Here is a 19,786-nt window from a genome sequence, read left to right as displayed (position 1 = left end):
AGAAAAAGTTTATTTGGGGGAGTTGTGAAGATGGTGGATCACTAAGCAACAAAGTAAAGAGTCTCTCTGAGAGAAACAGCTTGGATGCTGGAATAAAACATGCTGGAGAAGAGCAGACAGAAGATGGATCCTCTCGACCCAGGAAGGAACTAAAGGGGAAACAAAAAAAAAAGAAAAGAAAAACGTGGACGGAAGGCTGTAGCCAGACACCAGACACGTGCCCATTAGAGCCAGTCCTGCTGTATATGAAAAGCCACTGGAATCCAGAGACACGATGTTGTGATGAAATTGGGGGTTGGTGAGCTCAAGAGCCTTGGTGGGAGGAATGCAGTTGCGGAGGGGAGTGGCAGAGCGGAGATCTGCACCGGCTTGTGGTGAGTACACGGGAACTCAATCCTCATGCAACTGGCCAGGCAACATTTTGGAGTCTGGCAGGATAAGCCTGGAGCCAGAACTGCAGCAGCTTTAGTCAGCTGATTCTCCTAGCACAGAGAATATTGGTGAGAATTGCTTGGACTGAGTCCTGCCCCTATGTGTGATCCAATAGCCAAGGAGAAGGTCTCCTTGAAGCTATCCCTAACCAGCCCTGTTCACATGGCACACACTAACATGGTGAAGACTCCCAGTGGTTGACTAGCTCACAAGAAAGGGGCCAGCCTGTCCCACCCCTGCTTGTACTCCAGAGGTCACCAGCAGATTGGGGAGGGCAGCAATCCCTAGCCACCATACTTCACAGTAATTATAACCAATACAGAAGAGCCAGGGACCCCACTATTCACTTGTCTGGAAGAAACCAGAAACATGACAGAGGAAGAAACAAAGGGAAGTCTCCAGCCTCCAACCCAAACAGTCCTGGCCCAGGGGAGGTAAACACAGAAGAGATGGGGGGTTGTATACCTGCAGTTTCCAAAAAAGCAGCATCTGACATAAAGAATTGTATTTGTGACATTATAAAAGAACTCAAAACAGAAATACTTACACAAGTAAAGGAAGATATAAGAAATATAATAAAAGAAATGCTAAGTACATCTCAAGAAGACACAGATAGAAGAATAGAGGAGCAAAGAAAAAGGAGAGAAAGTTTCAATGAAGAATAGTTTAAAAAAAAAATCTAGAATACATGAAACAGATTCAAAGAGATCACCAGGAAATTCAAAACTCCAATGAAAGCTGGCAAGACTGCTTGAAAGAAACTAAAAATAGACTATCAAAGCTTGAAGGCAGATTTACAACGTATGATCACGAAAGGAAAGATCTCTTTAAAATAACAAGGAACCAGGAAGTAACAATACAAAGGCTAGAAGATGACAAGAAGATCTATAACTTAAGAATAAAATATGTGAGTGAAGAAGCAGGGGTAAACACAAAATAAATACAAAGGCTATTTACAGAAATAATTAAAGAAAACTTCCCAAGCACAGGAAAAAGAAATGATATTCAGATATATGAGGCATACAGCCAGCCAGCTATAACTAAAATAGGTATACACCCAGGCATATAATAATCAAGATCCCAGAAATTCAACAAAAGAACAGAATATTAAAAGCTATCAAGGAAAAGAAACAGATCATCCATAATGGAAAACCCATCAGAATCACAACAGACTTATTGACATAAACCATCAAATCAAGAAGAGCTTGGAGCAAAGTATTCCAAGCCCTGAAAAAAAATAACCTCCAACCCAGACTGATGTATCCTGAACAACTATCTCTCAGAATTAATGGAGAAACAAGATGCTTTCATGACAAAAAGGAACTGGGAAGCTTTGTGACCACCAATCCAATCCTACAAAAAATACTGAAGGACATTCTAGAGAGAGAAAACAAAAGATGATGGTTTCAAGAACAGCAACAGAGGGGCTCACTGAATGGGGCAGACAGTGAAGACAACCAACGGCAGAAAAATAGCATGACAGAGATGAGGCAGAGAAGGCTGGCCATAATCACTAACATGGATGGCCTCGATACACTAATAAAAGAAACACAGACAGGGTAATCAGGAGATAGGGTCCATCAATATGCTATATATAAGAATTATATTTAACCTGAAAGAGGGTTTATGGACTGAAAATTAAAGATGAGAAAATAATGCTCTATGTGACAGGGAACCAGAAAAAAAGTGGGGGTAGCTCGCCCATCAGCTGCAGATTGGTTGGAAAGACATATAACACGTTTATACAATGGGGAACTACTCAGCTATAAGGAAGGAAAACCTTGAGGTTCTTGGAGGTAAATGGGTACAATCTGAGACTAAGCTCAGGGGTACAAAGGTTCAGAACCATTTTGGTAAATAGCAGGTTGCCTCTCTAATCTAAAAACTAAAGGAGTTAGTGGGATACAAAATGTTCAATGTACCTTTGGAAAGTGAAAGGGGAGGAATTGTCTAAATAGGGAAGGCAGAGGACATTATTAATCTTGTACCATGATTTGAAACCCATATTGCTTTCATTGTTCTGTTTAGTTTGGTTATATTCTGTTCCAGTTTGTCTACTTGTACTAGATTTGAAGGCATAGACAGCTATTCCAAAGATAGCAGGATATACTATGGTAACCATTTTTAATTTCCTATTAAGTTAATCTAAAACTCTGTATTGCTTTCATTGCCTTGTTTTGACTGATTTTGTTTGAATTTGTCTTGTTTGATCACCATCTTGTCTTGACTGATTTTATTTGAATCTGTTATGTTTGATAGTATTAAGTCTGAGAGTATAGGCAACTACTCTGAAGACAGTAAGATTCACTATGATATCCATTCTGGCTTAACTATTACCCTCTTTTGAATTCCTATAATGTCTCCAATGTTTTGTTTTTATTGATTTTGTTCTGTACTGCTATGTTCAATTTTATTGTACCTGATGATATGGGCAATGCTATTGAAGACAACAAGAGACATCATGGTAACCATTGTAGATCACGTTGTATTGTGGTTTTAAATTATGTACTATGTCCATCCTTTTGTTTTGAATAACCTCATTTTTTTTCTTCTCATTTGGTTTTATTATTTTCAAAATAAAAATTTTAAAAAGGAGGTTTAAAAAAAGGAAGTTTATTTGGCTCACAGTTTTTAAAGTCTTCAGTCCACAGCTGACTGGCTCCAAGGCAAAGTGGCCTGGCAGAGGGCCCTCCAGAGGAGAAACAGTTTGTGCCAGGCAGAAGACACCAAGCCACAAGCCACAAGCAACAATGCCAGCTTCTTTCTGCAACTTTTATCTAGACTTATCAGGTTAGGGCAGGTGCCATAGCAGTTAGTGGAATAATTTAGTAACCACACATCTTTAATCCCAGCGTCCCATTCTAGATCTAGCCACCTCTGAAAAAGTGTTTCTTGAATTGGAACAGGACTCTCCATTCTTTTATCACTTTTTAATTGATATTACATGTATTCCTTGCCTTTGATTTTCTACTTTTGAATTGAAAGCTTCATCCACCATAATATATGTATAAGTCTTTTCTCTGTTTTTAAGATATAAACATTATGTTAGAAGATAAAATGATGAAAACATAAAAGAAACATTTCTGATTTGTTGTTGGGTGTCAAATATATTTTTAGCATTTATTTAAGTCAAACAAAATGAAGATTTTTCTTATAGTACTAGCAGAAATGCTAAGCTATTCTGAATCACGCCTCTGACCTATTTGTTTTCACTACCATTCTCAAAATTCTAAAAGTAAAAAACAAAACTGAATGGAGTAAAAGTATAAAAGCTAATGGAGCCTGAAATAAATGGAACAGAACAAACCTTTCATTTAATTTTTGCCTGTTACTGGAAAATCAGTATCAGTTAATTTTCCTAAAAATGACTTCCTACATAGGTTTTCTGAATATCATAAGCAGGTATATTTCATGAATTCAATGTTCCTATTTAGCCTTATTCCTGAAAATATAAACCAGATTTTTTCAGTACAAACTATTATGTATTACACACCAAGGACTAAGATAATAAAAATTATCTTGTATAATACTTTATAATTTATATACGAAAAGTAAAAATAGACAAATTTATATTTTTATGATAAATAAAAACCAAAAATAGTACAAGGTTTAAGCCAATGTTATGGAAAAATGTATAATCCTAATGAAGAAACCTGGGATCTATTTTAGGTATAATTTGCATAAAATCCTTTCCTTATACTTCGTGTGTTTGCATAGCAAGTAAAAAAAATTCCAACAGTAAGACGGAAATTGAATTCAGACTAATTAGTAACAAGAAGTTTATAAGTCGTAAAACCTTCCTACCTGTGGGGCTTCCCAGCATCAGGTCCAGTACTTACTCAGAGCTCAGTAATCAACACTAAAATGTTGCCATAACATCTGATGATAAGTTGGTCATATTCCTTCACAAAGTAAATTAGTTGATAGGAGATGCTTAACATTACTGCACTTGTAATCTACCAAAATCCAATTTCTGATGCTAAAATAGGGAAAATTTGAAGAAAGAGACTTGGTATGGTCAGAGGCTCTCCATGTAGGCTCCAAATTACTAACAACCTCTCCTTGGAAGATTAAAATATTGGATATGAAATGTCTGGAATTTGTGACTATATTTTCCCATAAGAACAACAGTATAAATGGTAGTTATCAGGCTAATTCATAAACACCTATTTAATACATAATTCTGTTGAAAGGTGGATGATTTTGATTTTAAAAAGTAAACTCTAACACCTTCTGAGCTACCACTTCAAGCCTGTTAAATCATTGGCCAATATGACAGAATTCTACAGAACTGGTGCTATTAAACTTTCTACTCACCAAACCTGTTTCACCTGCAGCGCTATTTGTAAGTGAATTCTGTAGTATAAGAACATCCTCTTCATCATTAATATATTGTTACAACAGCCACACTGGGAGTGAAAACACAAGCAGATCTTACCAAAAAACTGGGTTTCAATCTCTACTCGGAACTAGGAAATACATGTACATATGTAAAAGAGTCCATTACACGTGTACTGAAATAGGCAAAATACAAATCCCTGACAAATAGAAATGCAAGAAAGGATGTGGTGCAGAAGGAACTCTTGTTCATTGCCAGTGGGAATGCATCTAGTACAGCCATTTTGAAAGACAGTTTGGCAGTTTCTTGTAAAATTTAACATGCTCTTTATGATATGATGCAGCAATTGAGCTCCTTAATTTCTACCTAAATGAGGTAAGGACTTATAAGCCAACTGTGGTGGTGCGCATCTATAATCCCAGCACTCAGTAGGCTGAGGCAAGAGGATCAACATGAGTTCAAGCCAGCCTGGGCTACATTGTTAAGCAAGTTAAAACTTTTCAATAGGGGGCTGGGGATTTCGCTCAGTGGCATAAGCGCCTGCCTTGCAAGCAGGCAGTTGTGAGTTCTATCCCTGGTACCGGTAAAACTTTTCAATAACAGGCATATGATTACTAGATGAAACACTGAGTTTCTAACCTCCATAGTAAAAGAAAAACAAAACAATCCCAGGAGCTCCTCCAAATGTTGTATTGGCTAGCAAACTGGAGAATACTAGTAAGATGTTATTTAAACATTTAAATAATCAGTGGCCCATTAGGAATAAAACAACAGCAACATTAATTTCTTCATCTATAACCTTAATACATATATGTGTGTATTTACATACACACAGACACACACACACACACATTAGAATCAACTTCCATAAGACAACTGTAAATTCCACTACTCCTTTTCCTGCTCCCAGAACAGTGCAAGGCTAAAACCAACGGTTCCATTCAGACACTGAAAGTTAACCAGAAAAATAATCAATGCTCTTTACTCTCTGGTATCAACTGCCATAGGTCTGTATAAACAGTCCAAGAGAAAACTCCCACAGAATAGGGACCCCACAACCAATTCATCTTTTCAAGCTCCACAGTGTTGGACGTACAAAGTGGGCATAACATGAGAAATGCTGAATGTTAGGGGAAGCACGCACACGTATACAGACAGATGTACTGAGGAAGAGTTCTGTAGAGTTCCAAAAGCAATTTGCAAATTTTTTAACTCGTAATCGTCCCAAAAAGGACGGAGAATATACGGTTTTATGGCAATACGCGCCCAAAAGCTTTAACCGATTGATGGTTCAATTTTTTTGTCTGAACAATGGTGATAATAAAAGCATCTGGTTCGTGGGGTTTTGAAAAAAGCATATTAGTTCATATATAAAAAGTGTCCTTAGGCCAGTGACTGGAAGAGTATCCAAAGCTACTCTAAGGTTTATCTACTGATATTACTAAAAAAAAATGACATTATAATACAAGTAGGGCCTATCTGGTCCTTCAAAAATACCCAAAGCTTAACAACAAATTAGCCTAGGGGAGACAAGATCATGTGTGGACAAACTTTGCTGAAATAAGCTAGGTGCTAATGTAAACATTTTAGGCTTTCCAGGCCTAATTATTCAATATTCGCAACCCTTGTAATAACCAAATGCCCCAAGAAGGGAATAGGTTTGTTTGCTTACACTTTACGTTTTAAAATGTATTCTTAGTTGATGAGTCATATAAACAACCCCTAGTTAAAGTGATAATGATGACTGTAGTCAGTGGGTTTTAAACGCTACATAAATGTTTGTGAGTTGACTAAAGTTGACTATAAAACGCGCTGCCCCAAACTTCTAAAATCCAGACAGGCAGGACCAGCTGGTGGGAAATAGATCCAGGTTCGAAAGAAGGCCCTCGGACCCAAGGACCTTGCAGGATCGCCGTGTCCAACGAGTCCCCTTCCACACTTACTCCCAGTAAGGGCCCGCGGCCGATCACCGTCTCCCCCGGCGCCAGAGCCACCCGGGGACCGCCGTCCTGCGGCTGCAGCTCGAAACCCACCGACATGGCAGGCGAAATTAGGCTCCTTCTAGAGAAGAGGGCGCCTGCAGCCGCTTCCGCCTTCCACAGACAGGCGGGCCATGTCCAGGCCTCAAGGAAACAAGGGGAGGTGAGGAGCCAAACTCAGCTCGGGTGACCGCGGTCCAGCCCGGACTCAGGGGCCCAGTGCAGTTTTCGAAGTCCCGCCCTCTACCTAAGCCAGTGACGCGCTCGGGGATTCCCCGCTCTGACAGCCTGCAAATTTCGGTTTGAAAACCCGGCTTCTCCCCCCTTCTACCTTTCTCACCGCCCACCGACTTCATAGGACGCCGGATCTTGTAGTCCTTGTTGCCTTCCTACTTCTCCTTTAACCAAGCTAAAATCCCTTAAGAGAACTACTAATCCCAGAAAGCACTGCGCCGCCCCTCTGCGCCTGTGCCATTCCAGTGAGGGGGTGGGGCCAAAATGGGTGGGATGTGAAGGACCACGGGGAAGGACTCCAATCCCGGAGAATTTGAATCGTGGGAGGAGAGTCAGTAGGACGCTGTAAGTAGGAAGGTCTTCTTCCAGTGTTCTATTGGCTTCTACGCCCGGGGAGGGGGCGGCCTCGGTGCAATTACAGCTTTCCTTTAGCAGCCTTTCCTTTAGGAGCCACGTTGACGTTGCCTACGTTGTTTTTGTTTACTTGTCAGTGCGCGAGTTCTTGGGACTTGGATAGCGGTAGCTCACACAGACCGTGTTAGAATGGTGGTCTGCAGGGGACGCGGAGTCGCCACTCCTACCGGGGTCCCTACACGGTGGGGGACTCCGAGATCCAGTCTGGCCGAGCAGCGCCCGCTCCTCCAACTTCTTGGTCCAGGGACACTTAAAAGGGAGAGGAGCTCTCATCTAACTGGAAAGGCAGTTGAGCAAAACTTGATACACAAAGGAGAAGGGACAGAAAGGGAGCAGTTTTCCTGACATCTGGTTGAAACTGAACTTGGAAGATTATTAGTGAAACTTTAAGAACCTGTCCTGCATCTCTAATTAAAATCAAAAGCTTTCATACACCTCCTGTGGAATTCTTTCGAGGTGAGGAAGCATTTTATTCTATAGTGAGATCTTGGAAGAAGTAGCAAATCTTTAACTGCAGTGTACAATTGTATTATGAGATTCAAGAGCACGTTGGTTTGGCTTTGGTTTGCAATGATTGCGAGAAGCGAAAATGGGCGTGACAAAAACTTGCTCTGGGTTTAAACTGTGTTTACCAATTTGCTTTCTTCCTCAACTCTCAAGAGGAAGTCCTCTGTTAAACCTAGACATTACAATTACTAACTACCACAACTAATTTGGATCATAAACAACCTAATGAATGCACACCACTGTGATCTTGGCAAGTTCAGAAACATAACTGAGTACTACTTGTAGAAAAGGGAACTGTTATTAGCTAATTTTTTTTAAAAGCAGGATCTCAAGTCCCTTTGTTACATCCGAACCCCTCATTTTAAAGGGAAGAGCAAAATGCCACAAACTGATTTTAAGTAAATACAAGCCATTTTTGTATACAAATGTAGTTCAGGGGTGGTGTACACAGTTACGGTTACACTGATTCAGAAGCATACGCCAGTGTGCCTTGAGTAAATTATTAGTCACATGTTACACCTAACTAAATTACGTTGTTTATACTTGTTATGTGTGTGATGGTCTCAGTAACCCGCCATCTTTAGTTTATGACTATATATATGGGATGTCTTAAAGGGGCTATTTCTAAAACAATAGTCTTAAAAGGGAAGCAGAATTGCATATTTGAAACTTTGTGCCTTTATAACTGGGATCTTATCCATTTGTCCATTTCAGGTAGTGTTTGTGTGAATGTACCTACCCATTAGGTACAATTAGTTACACAATTCTTATTACCAAAAGATAATAGAACTTAATGATAAAGAACTTAATGATAAAGAGTTTAATCTTACCTACCCAGGTACATTTTCAGAAGTACTTGCAGTAAATACTTAAATGTGTTCTTGTAGGCATTATCACTAAACTTAGTAAGTAATGGTTCTAACATGGAGAGTCATTTCCCTATTTTAGATAATTTTCTTCAGGAAGAAAATAAAACATTTAGAAATCAGTTCATTTGCTTAAAATGTTCAAAAGAAGACCCTTCCAAAAAAGTAATAAGAACTATGGGAGTAATAAAACCCAAAATGTATAAATGTTATTGTAAAAAAGAGAGGAAAAGAAAGTGCTCTAGAGGAGCAAGTGTGTTTAGATGTGTAAGATAGATGACCATATTACTAAGTTTTTGTTGGATCATTGAACTCAACTGTTTGCAGTCTCACTGTTTGACTGTCCACTTTGTATGCTTTAATCCTGTAACTTGAACAACTATTTCTAAGATGACAATATGTAATCTATTAACTAGTGATTTCTTACTGTTTATTTTTTTTGAAATTCTGTATTACTTGTACCCTTGTACTGTTTTGGGTTTTTTTTCCTTTAAATAAAATTTAAAGAAACAAAACCCTTCCATGTGCAATTCAGACATGAGGCTATATGTTTTATAACTATCCCTGTAAAGAACACAGAATAGAGAAGCAGGATTTGTCCTGTTTTATAGATTGAGAAACTCTTCATATCATGCCCAATGCTGGGCAGCTGCACGCCTATAATTCCAGCACTCAGAGGCTGAGGTAAGAGGATTGCCATTGAGTTCGAAGCCAGTGTGGGCTACGTAAAACAGCATAAGGCCACTTTGAGCTACATAGTGAGACCTTGTGTCCAAACAAACAAACAAATAAACACAGCAAATCATGCCCAAAAAAGTAAGATTGAGAGTAAGATTTACTGTCTGATGTGAAGAAATTGTGTTTAAATTTTGCTTTTTAGGTTGCAGATGAAGATAATTTACTAAAACATCAAGCTATGCAGAAAAATTCCAAGAGGAACAGTAAAGTGAAAGTTTGTAACATAGAATTGAACTCTGTGAATGCTGAGAAGGAAAAAAACAAGAGTCAAAATAACTTCGTTGAACTGTTTCCTCCAGAAGTGACTTTTAAAATTTTCAGTCAGCTAGACATTCAGAGTTTGTGCAGAGCTTCAGTGACCTGCAGGAGCTGGAATTACACAATAAGAAACAGTGACTCCTTATGGAAGCCTCACTGCTTGACTGTCAGAGCTGTGTGCCAAAGAGAAATAGATAATGACCTAGAGAATGGGTATTCCTGGAGGGTAAGTTTAATCTTTGCGATTTACAGTGTTTTTGACAATGTCATTGTAGGAGTTGTGAAGCAACTCTTAACTTCTGCTTGGAGGAGGTAAGATTACATATTAGAATAACAGAGTATGCAACATACAAACTGTGCTGACTTTGGAGGAGAGGAGATTAGATGTGCAGAAAAATATACAGAGCATATTTACTTCAGTACAATTACATATGCAGAATAACAGAATATGTTGACTTTGGGAAATGAATAAAAGTTGTTATTAGTCTTTCTCTGCTAAACACTGTCCGGACTCTCTTACATCTATCCTATATTTTTCAAATCCTATCTTCAGAAGTGTTCCTTTGTTAAGTGAAAGCAGCTCTTTCTTGTTACCCCACGTTATTCAAAGCCTCCAGTAAATTCTTTGGCTTATTCTCTATATATACACATGCATGTTTATGCACATTGATTTATTAATATTGTGCATGATATGTGTATTAACATTCATTAATATGCATGTCTAATTTTCTTGTTAGCCCTTGTGGGTCAGCTACTCTAGTTTTAAAAAAACAAACTAACCCACCACCTACAACATTCCCTTGAAATGATGATGCTTTGCTCCTTGCAGGTCATACTACTGAGGAATTACCAGAAGAGTAAAGTCAAACACGAATGGCTAAGTGGCAGATATAGCAACATCTGTTCTCCCATTAGCCTACCAGAAAAAATCATGTACCCAATGGATGCAGATACATGGGGGGAAATTCTTGAAGCAGAACTGGAGAGATAAGGAAAAAAATCATAAACAAGTCCTGGAACTCTGAGAGTTTAAAACTAAAATGATTCAGGGTGCAAAACGTGTATTTTTATCTGTCCATTTTTCTCCACCTTTTTAATATTTAACAAAGGGCAACAGTAGGAAATATAAAAGTAAAGCTTTATATTTATTTTGCACTTTAGTAAAAGTATTTTTATGGTTTCACTGTCTTGTAAAAAATCATGAAATGTTATTTATAAGAAGTAATATACTGATAGAATTATTTCAAAATGTGTTGTTTCCTGTACTTGTGTTAAAATACTGCAGTAATTTAAACAATAGAAACTAGTGTTTTCTGCTAGGGATAATTTTTAAAATTTCATAAGCAACTTGAAGAAACTGTCTTTTAAGATCTATCAAGAGTAGATGTAACTAGATTTTGGAGGACTAGCTAAGTGAAAAAAATAGGGATTTTTTTAATAATTTCAGTAGCTAAAATTTCCATTTAAATGGAATCAGATTGTACTGTCAAACAGTGAAATTATTTTAAAATAATATTAAACTTGTGGTTTGGTTTAAAAGTAATCGAATTTTAGGGTTAAACTTCATCAAATTAATATTCTTATTACTTTCCCCCAAACCTAACATGATCCTTAAGGGTAAAAATTCATGGGGAGTGTCCAGAGCACCACCTGCTGAACTGCCACACAGTGTCTTCCTTAGTAAATCTTTCTGACAGCCAAATAGCACCATCTAGTGTTCTCCTTGTGGAAACCAAAATAATGGGTTTTCAGCTCCTTTTCATTATCTCCATATTAAAAAATTATTCTTGAGAAAACTTAACGCTTGACGTCGTTACAATTTATAACTTCCCTAGAACCTTTATTTCTACTTTCCTCTTTTTCATAAAAGCAAATCATATAGTGTTCCCTCTCGCAAATTGTCACTGTAACCCTGGTAAACACTATAGCAAAAATTATCTATAAACCATTTTAGTTTATATGGGATTTTTCTTAAAATGTGCTCTGTAGCATGAAAAATAAGATGATTTATTATCTTCTCTCTTCTTGAAATTAGAAGAAGTCTTGAAAATCCAGCTGTCCAGCTTCCAAAGCTATTCAGTAACTTCCCTTCCTGAACACGAAGCCAGCCCAAGTTCAAGCACTGCTAGTAGCAGGATCTCTGTCATGTCACAAACAGTCCTATTACACTGCAGAACTACTCTGATCATTTGAAATTTTTCCTTGTTGAACTGAAGCCCCCCTCGCTGTAAATTTGCATACTAGTCTTGTTCTGTTCTCTAAAACTTATTCTGTACTGTTGCACTTAAATATTTGAAGGCCGCTAGTCCTCTCTTCGTATGCCTTCTACCCCAGTTCCTTCTGCTAGTCATGAAGTCTTAGTACTAGACCCCACAGCATTGTCTTCTGTACATGCCCTCTTAACAAAAATGTAATTGGAAAAGAAGATATCCTACTAATCTTATTTAATAAGAGTGTATTAGTAGATATCCTACTAATCTTATTTAATAAGAGTGTATTTCAAACTAAGAATATAGTTTGAAATTTTGAAAGTACAGGGAAAATCAAACCCATTAGAGCATTTTTCTAAATAGTATATGTGTACAACAGCATATGTACACATATTTGTTACCTGTTACTTTAATGGGTATGGATTTCCCTTTCTATCACAATTTGTTCCCGGCATAGTTCTGAGCTCTTCACCACTTGAAGGATAATTCTTAGGAAATAAGAACGGTGGGAAGGAATCAGGTTTATTCAAGGGCTGAGAAGACAGAATGACTACAGCTTCAAATCTCTGTCTTCTGGGGCTCAGGAGCACAAAGAGCTTTTATAGAGGTAGAAGAGATGAATAGGGCAGGAAGGGTCCTCGTGGCAAGGCAGTGATCATCATCCTTAGTGTGTGACACATTTTTTCCTTCTCTGGAATATTGCAGTGGGTCTCAGCCTCCTAGGGCTAGTTTCTATAGTGCTTTTTAAATATACATCACTTTTCTGCAAGTTAAAGCACATCAGCTTACGTACTTTGTGTTCATGGATTGTAAGACTAAAGAACAAGGAAGGGTTTTATATTGTCAGATGTTCTGGATACTGCAAATCTAAAGAACGATTTATCATTTAATATCTTAACCATTTAGCTGGGACTTCTCTTCAGTATTTAGGGTGTCAACAAAAAGAAAAAGAATATAAAAGGATTAGGGAGAGGCAACAACCTGATGAGAGGAAAAAGTAAGTTTGCCAAGGACAGCTGCAAAGCAGCAGCTCTGCCGTGCGTTCTCTGTTAATAGAGATTACCCTATGGAGGGAGAATTGCTCGCCTCACTTCTCCATAGGACATTTGTGATATCCTGCCTCCCCGGCCTCTGTGTTAAGACTAGGGATGGAAACGAGCCAAATCCCCCTCCTGCAGGATCTCATACAGAGGCTCTTTACTCAGTAGCATGAGAGACTGTGAAGTGGATCCTCTATAAAGGAATGTAGAGCCAACAGTCGTGAGAAACAGCTGCAGAGAGAGGCATGCTTATATTCAATACCCCACGCCAGTCCGCTGAGAGGCTGAGGCAGGAGGATCACAAGTTTAAACCCAGCCTGGACACCGGAGTGTTTTAGCAAGACCCTGTCTCAAAGTAAAACATGGAAAGGGGAGGGGATAGAGCTCAGTGCAAAGACCCTGGGTTCAGTCCATCAAAAGAGTGCTTTAAAAGACCACAGTTCCAGTCGTTGCCTGTCAGTTGTACTGAACTAACTCGAACTGCGTTTCAGCCTTTGCACTAGAAGCCTTGCCTATTTTGCAAGGATGTGGTGTACCTGAGTTTCTGAGGTATCATACAATATATTCTTTCGTGCTTTTCCTTTTATGTCCTCATGAGGCTTGTTGCTTCTGACTCCATCCCGTATTTCTCCACCTGCTCCCATCTAGCCATCCCCATGACTGCAATGCTGTTCGGCAGGCTAGCAGAGGCTTAGCCGCCAAATCCATTCAATGCGTCTTAGTTGTTGGTGTATCTGACACATATAAACACTCGGTTCTTGTAACTCTTTCCTCCAGGGTTTCAGGCTGGACTGTCTTGGATTTTTCTTTGCCCCCTAACAGTGCTCTTGGTTTCCTTCAAGGACTCCCTGCCTTCGTCTGTTCATTATGTGTCGGCGTTCACTGCAGCTCAGACGGCTGTCCTTTGATCTCTTTATATCCTGGACATCGGAGGCGAGGCTGTCTCCCCTTCCAGTATCACTGCTGTTGTTGGTGCTGGTGATGTCACATCTCATAAAACGAATCCATCTCCCTCCAGCCTGTACCTCAGTGAACTGGTGTTTCCTGATAGCGACCATTTTTACTGTTCTGCATCATTTTCCATGTCCAGTCATCAATCAGTTCTTACTTTATCATCCAAATACCTAAGTATCCAATGCTTTTCTATGTGTCTTTCTTCGTTACCTAATTCTCATTCTCTTTTGAAGTTGGGGTTACTATAGAAACATGTAAACTGGTGATCTGCCTCTGATTCCTTTTTCTTACTGTCTCCAGGATCATCTTTCTAAAACTCCCAAATTAGCGTTTCACCCTTCACTTAAACTTAAACCTACGTGCAGGTAGAGTTCAAACTCCCCTAGCAGAGCCTATAGGGCCTTTAATGATGTGATCTAGCCTACCTCGCTGGCTTTTTCTCTCACAGCTGTCCTACCCTATAACTTTTGCTTCAGCTGTACCAAACTGTCTGCAGTTCCCTGAACATTAAATCCCTCGCTTCACTGCCTGTGCGCAGGCTGTGTGATACACTTGGAATATTCTTCCTCTCATTCACCATTAATTCTTTACTTGAAAATTTTCTCTCCAAAATGCATCACTTTGACGAGCTCTTAACTGCACTTAAGAATTAAGTGATTCTTGAGATTTCTGTATTTCTTTGTTCATACCATTCACAAAGCTGTTACACTATGTTAAATTGTTTTATTTTTTTTTACTCCCTCCTTTAGACTGTGAACTTCTTAATTGCAGGGACCATTTTTTATTTATTTTTGTGTTCCTAAGATCTGGCACACAGTATGTGCGCCATAGAATGTTGAATTATTTCTGTAGTTATTTATTTCAATCCTACTCTGAATGTATAAAATTTACTTTGTTGTAATTTAAAATTTGCATTATCATAGTCACAGATTTGCTATAGTAGTAGTAAATTAGTAGTAGTCATAAAGATTGTATAGACATGCAATGTATAATTGTTAAGGTATGTGAGATGATTGATTTTAATGCTAATGTATATTTGTGTTAGTCTTCTCAAAAGTATACAAGGAAAATAAGAAATAAAAAATATTTTGTTATTTTTTTAAATAAACTTAATGTCAAAAATATCACATGACTTTACATTATTGGGTCAGATTTTGCAGATAATACTTAGATGAATAAACTTTGGGGCTTTTTAAAAAAATTCTACTGCTTTAAAACTATTCTTTGCATAGTAAATTACAAACTGTGATCTCAGTATACACCAAGTGGGACACGTTAGAATTTAATTGTAAGTTGTATGGTATGGACTTAAAATGAACCCTGCATTTATCAGACCAAGCCATTAGTGTCTCACAGCTTAGTGGACGGAGCAGAACAAGAGGACGAGCGCTCTTAGTGGTGGGTAACTTAATTACATGGTGTCTATAAGAAGCAAGATTTGAAAGGAAAGTACTCAGTATTTCCTGTATTGTAAAATTTTTAATTAGCTTAAGATCTAGTATTTTAACAGTAAATTTAGAAAGCTTTCTTTACTTGCTTTTACTTTATTACCAATCTTAGACCAGGACATAATTAACAGTAAAAACGAATGTAGCCTTTAGATCTTATTTTTTAAAATATATCCCTAGCCATTTTAATTTAATTTAATATTTGCTTTGATTTTGTATCTTTTCCACAAGATTTCAAATGTCATATTAGCAAAAATAAGATGAGCAGTAACAATACATAAAATGGAAGATTTCATATTTTTGTTTCAAGTTGAAAAGCCAAAACCATCAATTTATAAAATGAGATCAGCAGTGGACAGAACTGCTGAGTTACACTGACCATTGCTGGTTGGGTACCTGCTCTCTCTAGTCGCCATGCTGTAAGGCGGGTGTTTTTATTCCATCTCTGTTTCATGAATGAGGACACTAAAAGAGAATGATCTGATTGCCTGGTTCATCAGCACTTCCCAGCACCTGAACAAGGAGGTAATACCTGGTAAGTGCTCCACAAATGCTCACCAAGTTAACTTAAAGACAGAAAAAAATAACTCAGATGCAGGTACCAAAAATGTTCTCCCAAGTTTTTGTTTTTAAGAATTTCAAACCCCGGGGCTGGGGATTTAGCTCAGCGGCATAAGCGCCTGCCTTGCAAGCAGGCAGTCGTGAGTTCGATCCTCGGTACCAGTAAAAAGGAAAAAGACAAAAAAAAAAAAAAAAAGAATTTCAAACCCAAATGCCATCCACCTAGATACACCCGTTAATGTGTCTCTACATTTGTTTTATTATTAATTTTTGAAGCATTTTAAAAATAAGTCACAGGTGTGATGATACCTTGAGCTTCTACAATTTTCCATGTTTCAGGCCAGCATTCAAGGTAAAAACTTACCGGGCATTCTGAAAGGGAAAGAGAGACCAAATGATAAAAAGCAGCAAAGGAAAAAACAGATGATAGAAACAAAGTTGCAAGGATTAAGTTAGCAGAGTTTCTGGAATATAACTCTGATTAGTAAGCTCATGCAAAATAGAGAAAAGATGAAGAAACTAGATTAAAGTGAAACCTTTTGCCAGAAAACTAGAGAAAAACGGAAATTCTAAAACTGAAAACTACAGTAATAAAATAATGCATATATTTCACAGCAGATTAGAATACTATAAAAAGAATATTTATGCACAGAGACATAGAACAACAAAAAATTACTTAAACTGAAACAAGATAAAAGGGAACTTTTTAAAGATAAAAAGCATTTAGAAATAATGGGCCAGAATACAAAGAGTTTTTTGTGTTTTCTTGTTTTTGTTTTTATTTTGTATGTTTTTGTAGTACTAAAGACTGAAGGCAAGGAATGCTGAGCTGTATCTCCAGTCCTTATTATTTCTTAATTTTGAGACACCCCCTTCTTGCTAAATTACCCAAGCTGACCTTGAGTTTGGGGTCCTCCTGTTTTAGCCTCTCAAGTAGTTGGGATCATAGCCACGTGCCACTGTGCTGGCACAAAACTTTAATATACTCATACCAGACTTCCAAAGAGGGTGAAGTGATAAAGGGAACCCACGAGTTTCCCCCAGCTTAGTGGGATACTGAGGAGAACTAAAAAGTTCCCATGGCCATAAGTAGAAATAACTGAGCACTAAGGCATAAGAGCCCCCAAAGCAGAAGCCGTGGGATTGACCAGCTAAATCAGGAGCGAGACAAAGGATGCTGTAGAGTCTTTAGGGTAATAGCAGTAACAGTGAGATCTGAGGTGGGTTAAAGACAGTTGGAGGAGGATCCCCAACCCTGAGCTCTGACTCTGCTGAGAACAGACTGCAATTGATTATGACAAAATGATGAGAGAAGAGACTACTTTCCAACGTAGCTTCCCTGCTGTGATTTAAGCTACCCCAATGCCAGGAAAAAGGGAGAAGAGGAGAATCCAAATAGGGGAGCCAGATACTGCAAGTAAAATATAGAAAGCAATAAATTACTTCATTGGTATGTCCTAAATGTTGTATGGATATACTTACACTGAAAACATATTCCTTTGTAAATCTGAAACTAAATTTGACTGGACACCCTGCATTTTATCTAGCAGACCAAACTCAAAAAGACCAAGTAATGTGCTGAACCTGAATTGATGCAGAAATGTGGGAAGTCCTTTCCATGAGCAAGATTAATTATAAATGTTGTGTTTGATCCCCTCCCAACTCCACACTGTTCCTGGAACAGAAAATGAGGGCCAAGTGTTTGCACTGTAAAGTCCCGCAGTCTCTGCTGCATAGGCCCACTCTGCCTGAGCACCCTACAACACGGCTCATTTCTACTCCGCCGTGGTCTTACAGGACTTCTTGTTTGCAGGATCCAGATGCAGTATAGGCCAGAAGTCTCCTCTGCCATAAAGTCCTCAAGAATGTCGAGGATAATTACTATAGCATGTATTTCTGAAGGCTTACACTTGCTCATATAACCACTTCAAAATCACAACCAAGAAATGTAATTTTCATACAAGAATCATACCATCTAATATCCAGCCAAATTCCAATTTCCCTCAATTTGTCCCAGAAAAAAAATTGCATTTTCAAGCTTCTGAATGCATACCAATCTGAAAGTGAGAAACAGTAGCTTGATTTTTTCCCAAATGATTTATCATGAATCTTTTCAAATGTTTAGGTAAATTAACTTTCTCTTACACATTTAATTTGCATTTATCTTGCTATAAATAAATTTATTATGTTTAAGAAACACTGATGTGTTCTTTGTTTCTGGTATACATGAGTCTATGCTTTCTCCATTTTTGAGTGTTTTATGAATTAAAGAGGTTAGCTCTTTACCTGTAACATGTTGCAATTATATTTCTATTACTTGTCATTTGTTTTTAGACTTTGCTTATGGCATATTATCCACAAAGCTTTTTATTAATGTCAAAAGTATTGCTTTTTGCTTTTGTATCTATATGATTAGTATAATTTAAAATGTTTTCCCCACAGTAATGTTATAGATAAGTTTTTGTCTATTACTTGTATGAGTCATTTTTTTCTTTCTGAGTTTTTCCTGGAATGTGATATATGTTAAGGATTCCAGTTATCTTTTCCAAATGGCTATCCACTGGGCCTGACACCACTCATTAATGTTATTTTCCTCAGTGACTTGAGGTGGCATCTCATTCATACCGTGTATTTCTCTTTTGTTTCTATTTCTGAACTTTCAACCCAAGTCTGTCCATCTATTTGTATATTGTTTTAACTATAGAGGATTTATTATATATTGGCACTCAATAGAGTTAGCTCTCCTCAAATCTTTATGGTATCAGATTATGGTCTCCAGGACTGAGAAATATTTCCATTTGTCTTCAGGAGTGTTTTAAATTTGTCTTCACTGAATTTCATACATTTCTTGTTAACTTTTATAACCTTGACAAACTTGATAAACAGAATAGCTTTCGTTCCTCAAGGTGTCTTATTGATACAGGGGAAAACATAAATCCCAACTTACTAGATAGATGTCAGATATGCCAAGTTCATGGCCCCTGAAATCAAAGAAAGAATTACAAGGACAAATGAGTAAGAGCAGGAAAGGTTTTTTGGGGAGTAAGAATAGCTTCTAAGAGGCAAGAGGGGTCCCGGAAGTTGGTTGCCACCAAGGCTCTTTATCAAGGATAATTTACACAGCAAAGTCACAGGATAAAGAGTCAAACAACAGTCAGTTTACTTCCTGAACCAGGTGGTGCTAATTATAATTCCAAGTTAGCGCTTATGCCTTAAGGAGGCACATAGGCCTGGCCATGGCCTTCTTCAAATGTGCCTTAAGCCGCAATTCTGATGTTTTTGTGCATCCTGCTGACTTCTTTGAGAGCCCAGTCTCCCTCTAGCTTTATATTAGCTTATATCTAATTCAGCTGTCTATAATATTATGACTTTTATTATCTTTTGTGTGACCATTTACAAGTCAAAGTCTTAAAATATCGCTTTTTTTTTTTTTTTATTTAAGAGGAAAAAGAGAAAAACACAAAACAAACCAAAGCGGCGTAAGGGTACACGCAATACAGAACTACAAAACAAAACAAAACAAAACAAAACAAAAAAACATAACAGTAAGAAATCACCTGCTAGTAGATTACACACTATCTTCTTGAAAATAGTTCCTCAAATCACAGTATCAAAGAACACAAGGTGGACATTCAAACAGGGAGACTGCAAACAGCTGTGTTCAATGTTCCAAAAACATTGATAAAGTCAGCTATTTAACACCCCCAAACACACTTGCTGTTATATCCGTTAGAGCTCTTTTTCTTTTTTTTTTTTTTCCCTCTCTTTTTTACAACAAAATTTACACATCTTGGATTTTATTACTC

General features: G+C 37.9%; 2 protein-coding genes across 7 annotated transcripts in view; one reads left to right on the top strand and one right to left on the bottom strand.

The window, feature by feature from the left end:
* The window catches only part of Aplf (aprataxin and PNKP like factor), an 88,683-nt gene extending 81,619 nt beyond the window's left edge, over positions 1 to 7,064 (bottom strand). For 3 of the 5 annotated variants that reach the window (XM_063229539.1, XM_063229537.1, XM_063229536.1), the window contains exon 1: positions 6,715 to 7,064. Coding sequence is in view for 2 of the 5 variants with exons in the window: in XM_063229536.1 (XP_063085606.1) it covers positions 6,715 to 6,810 (96 nt within the window). In the remaining 3 variants the exon portion in view is untranslated. The remainder of the gene's footprint in view (positions 1 to 6,714) is intronic. The other 2 variants (XM_063229535.1, XM_063229540.1) reach the window with 2 other exon arrangements.
* Positions 7,065 to 7,236: 172 nt separating this feature from the next.
* Positions 7,237 to 15,098, top strand: Fbxo48 (F-box protein 48). Of its 2 annotated transcripts, XM_063229541.1 has the most exons (4): positions 7,260 to 7,329; positions 7,476 to 7,854; positions 9,652 to 9,993; positions 10,597 to 15,098. In XM_063229541.1, the coding sequence occupies exons 3-4, from the start codon at positions 9,688 to 9,690 to the stop codon at positions 10,756 to 10,758; spliced, it is 468 nt and encodes a 155-aa protein (XP_063085611.1). In that variant the 5' UTR covers positions 7,260 to 7,329; positions 7,476 to 7,854; positions 9,652 to 9,687; the 3' UTR covers positions 10,759 to 15,098. The 2 variants fall into 2 exon arrangements, with proteins under 2 accessions (XP_003469090.1, XP_063085611.1); XM_003469042.4 differs by lacking the exon at positions 7,476 to 7,854 and having other exon boundaries at positions 7,237 to 7,329.
* Positions 15,099 to 19,786: the final 4,688 nt, after the last annotated feature.

The sequence above is a fragment of the Cavia porcellus genome, unplaced genomic scaffold, assembly GCF_034190915.1.
Source record: "Cavia porcellus strain 051 isolate PalLab524CR breed Dunkin Hartley unplaced genomic scaffold, mCavPor4.1 scaffold_18, whole genome shotgun sequence".
Taxonomy (NCBI): domain Eukaryota; kingdom Metazoa; phylum Chordata; class Mammalia; order Rodentia; family Caviidae; genus Cavia; species Cavia porcellus.
Note: the sequence above shows the minus strand (reverse complement) of the source record. Positions and strands in the feature narration are given on the sequence as shown.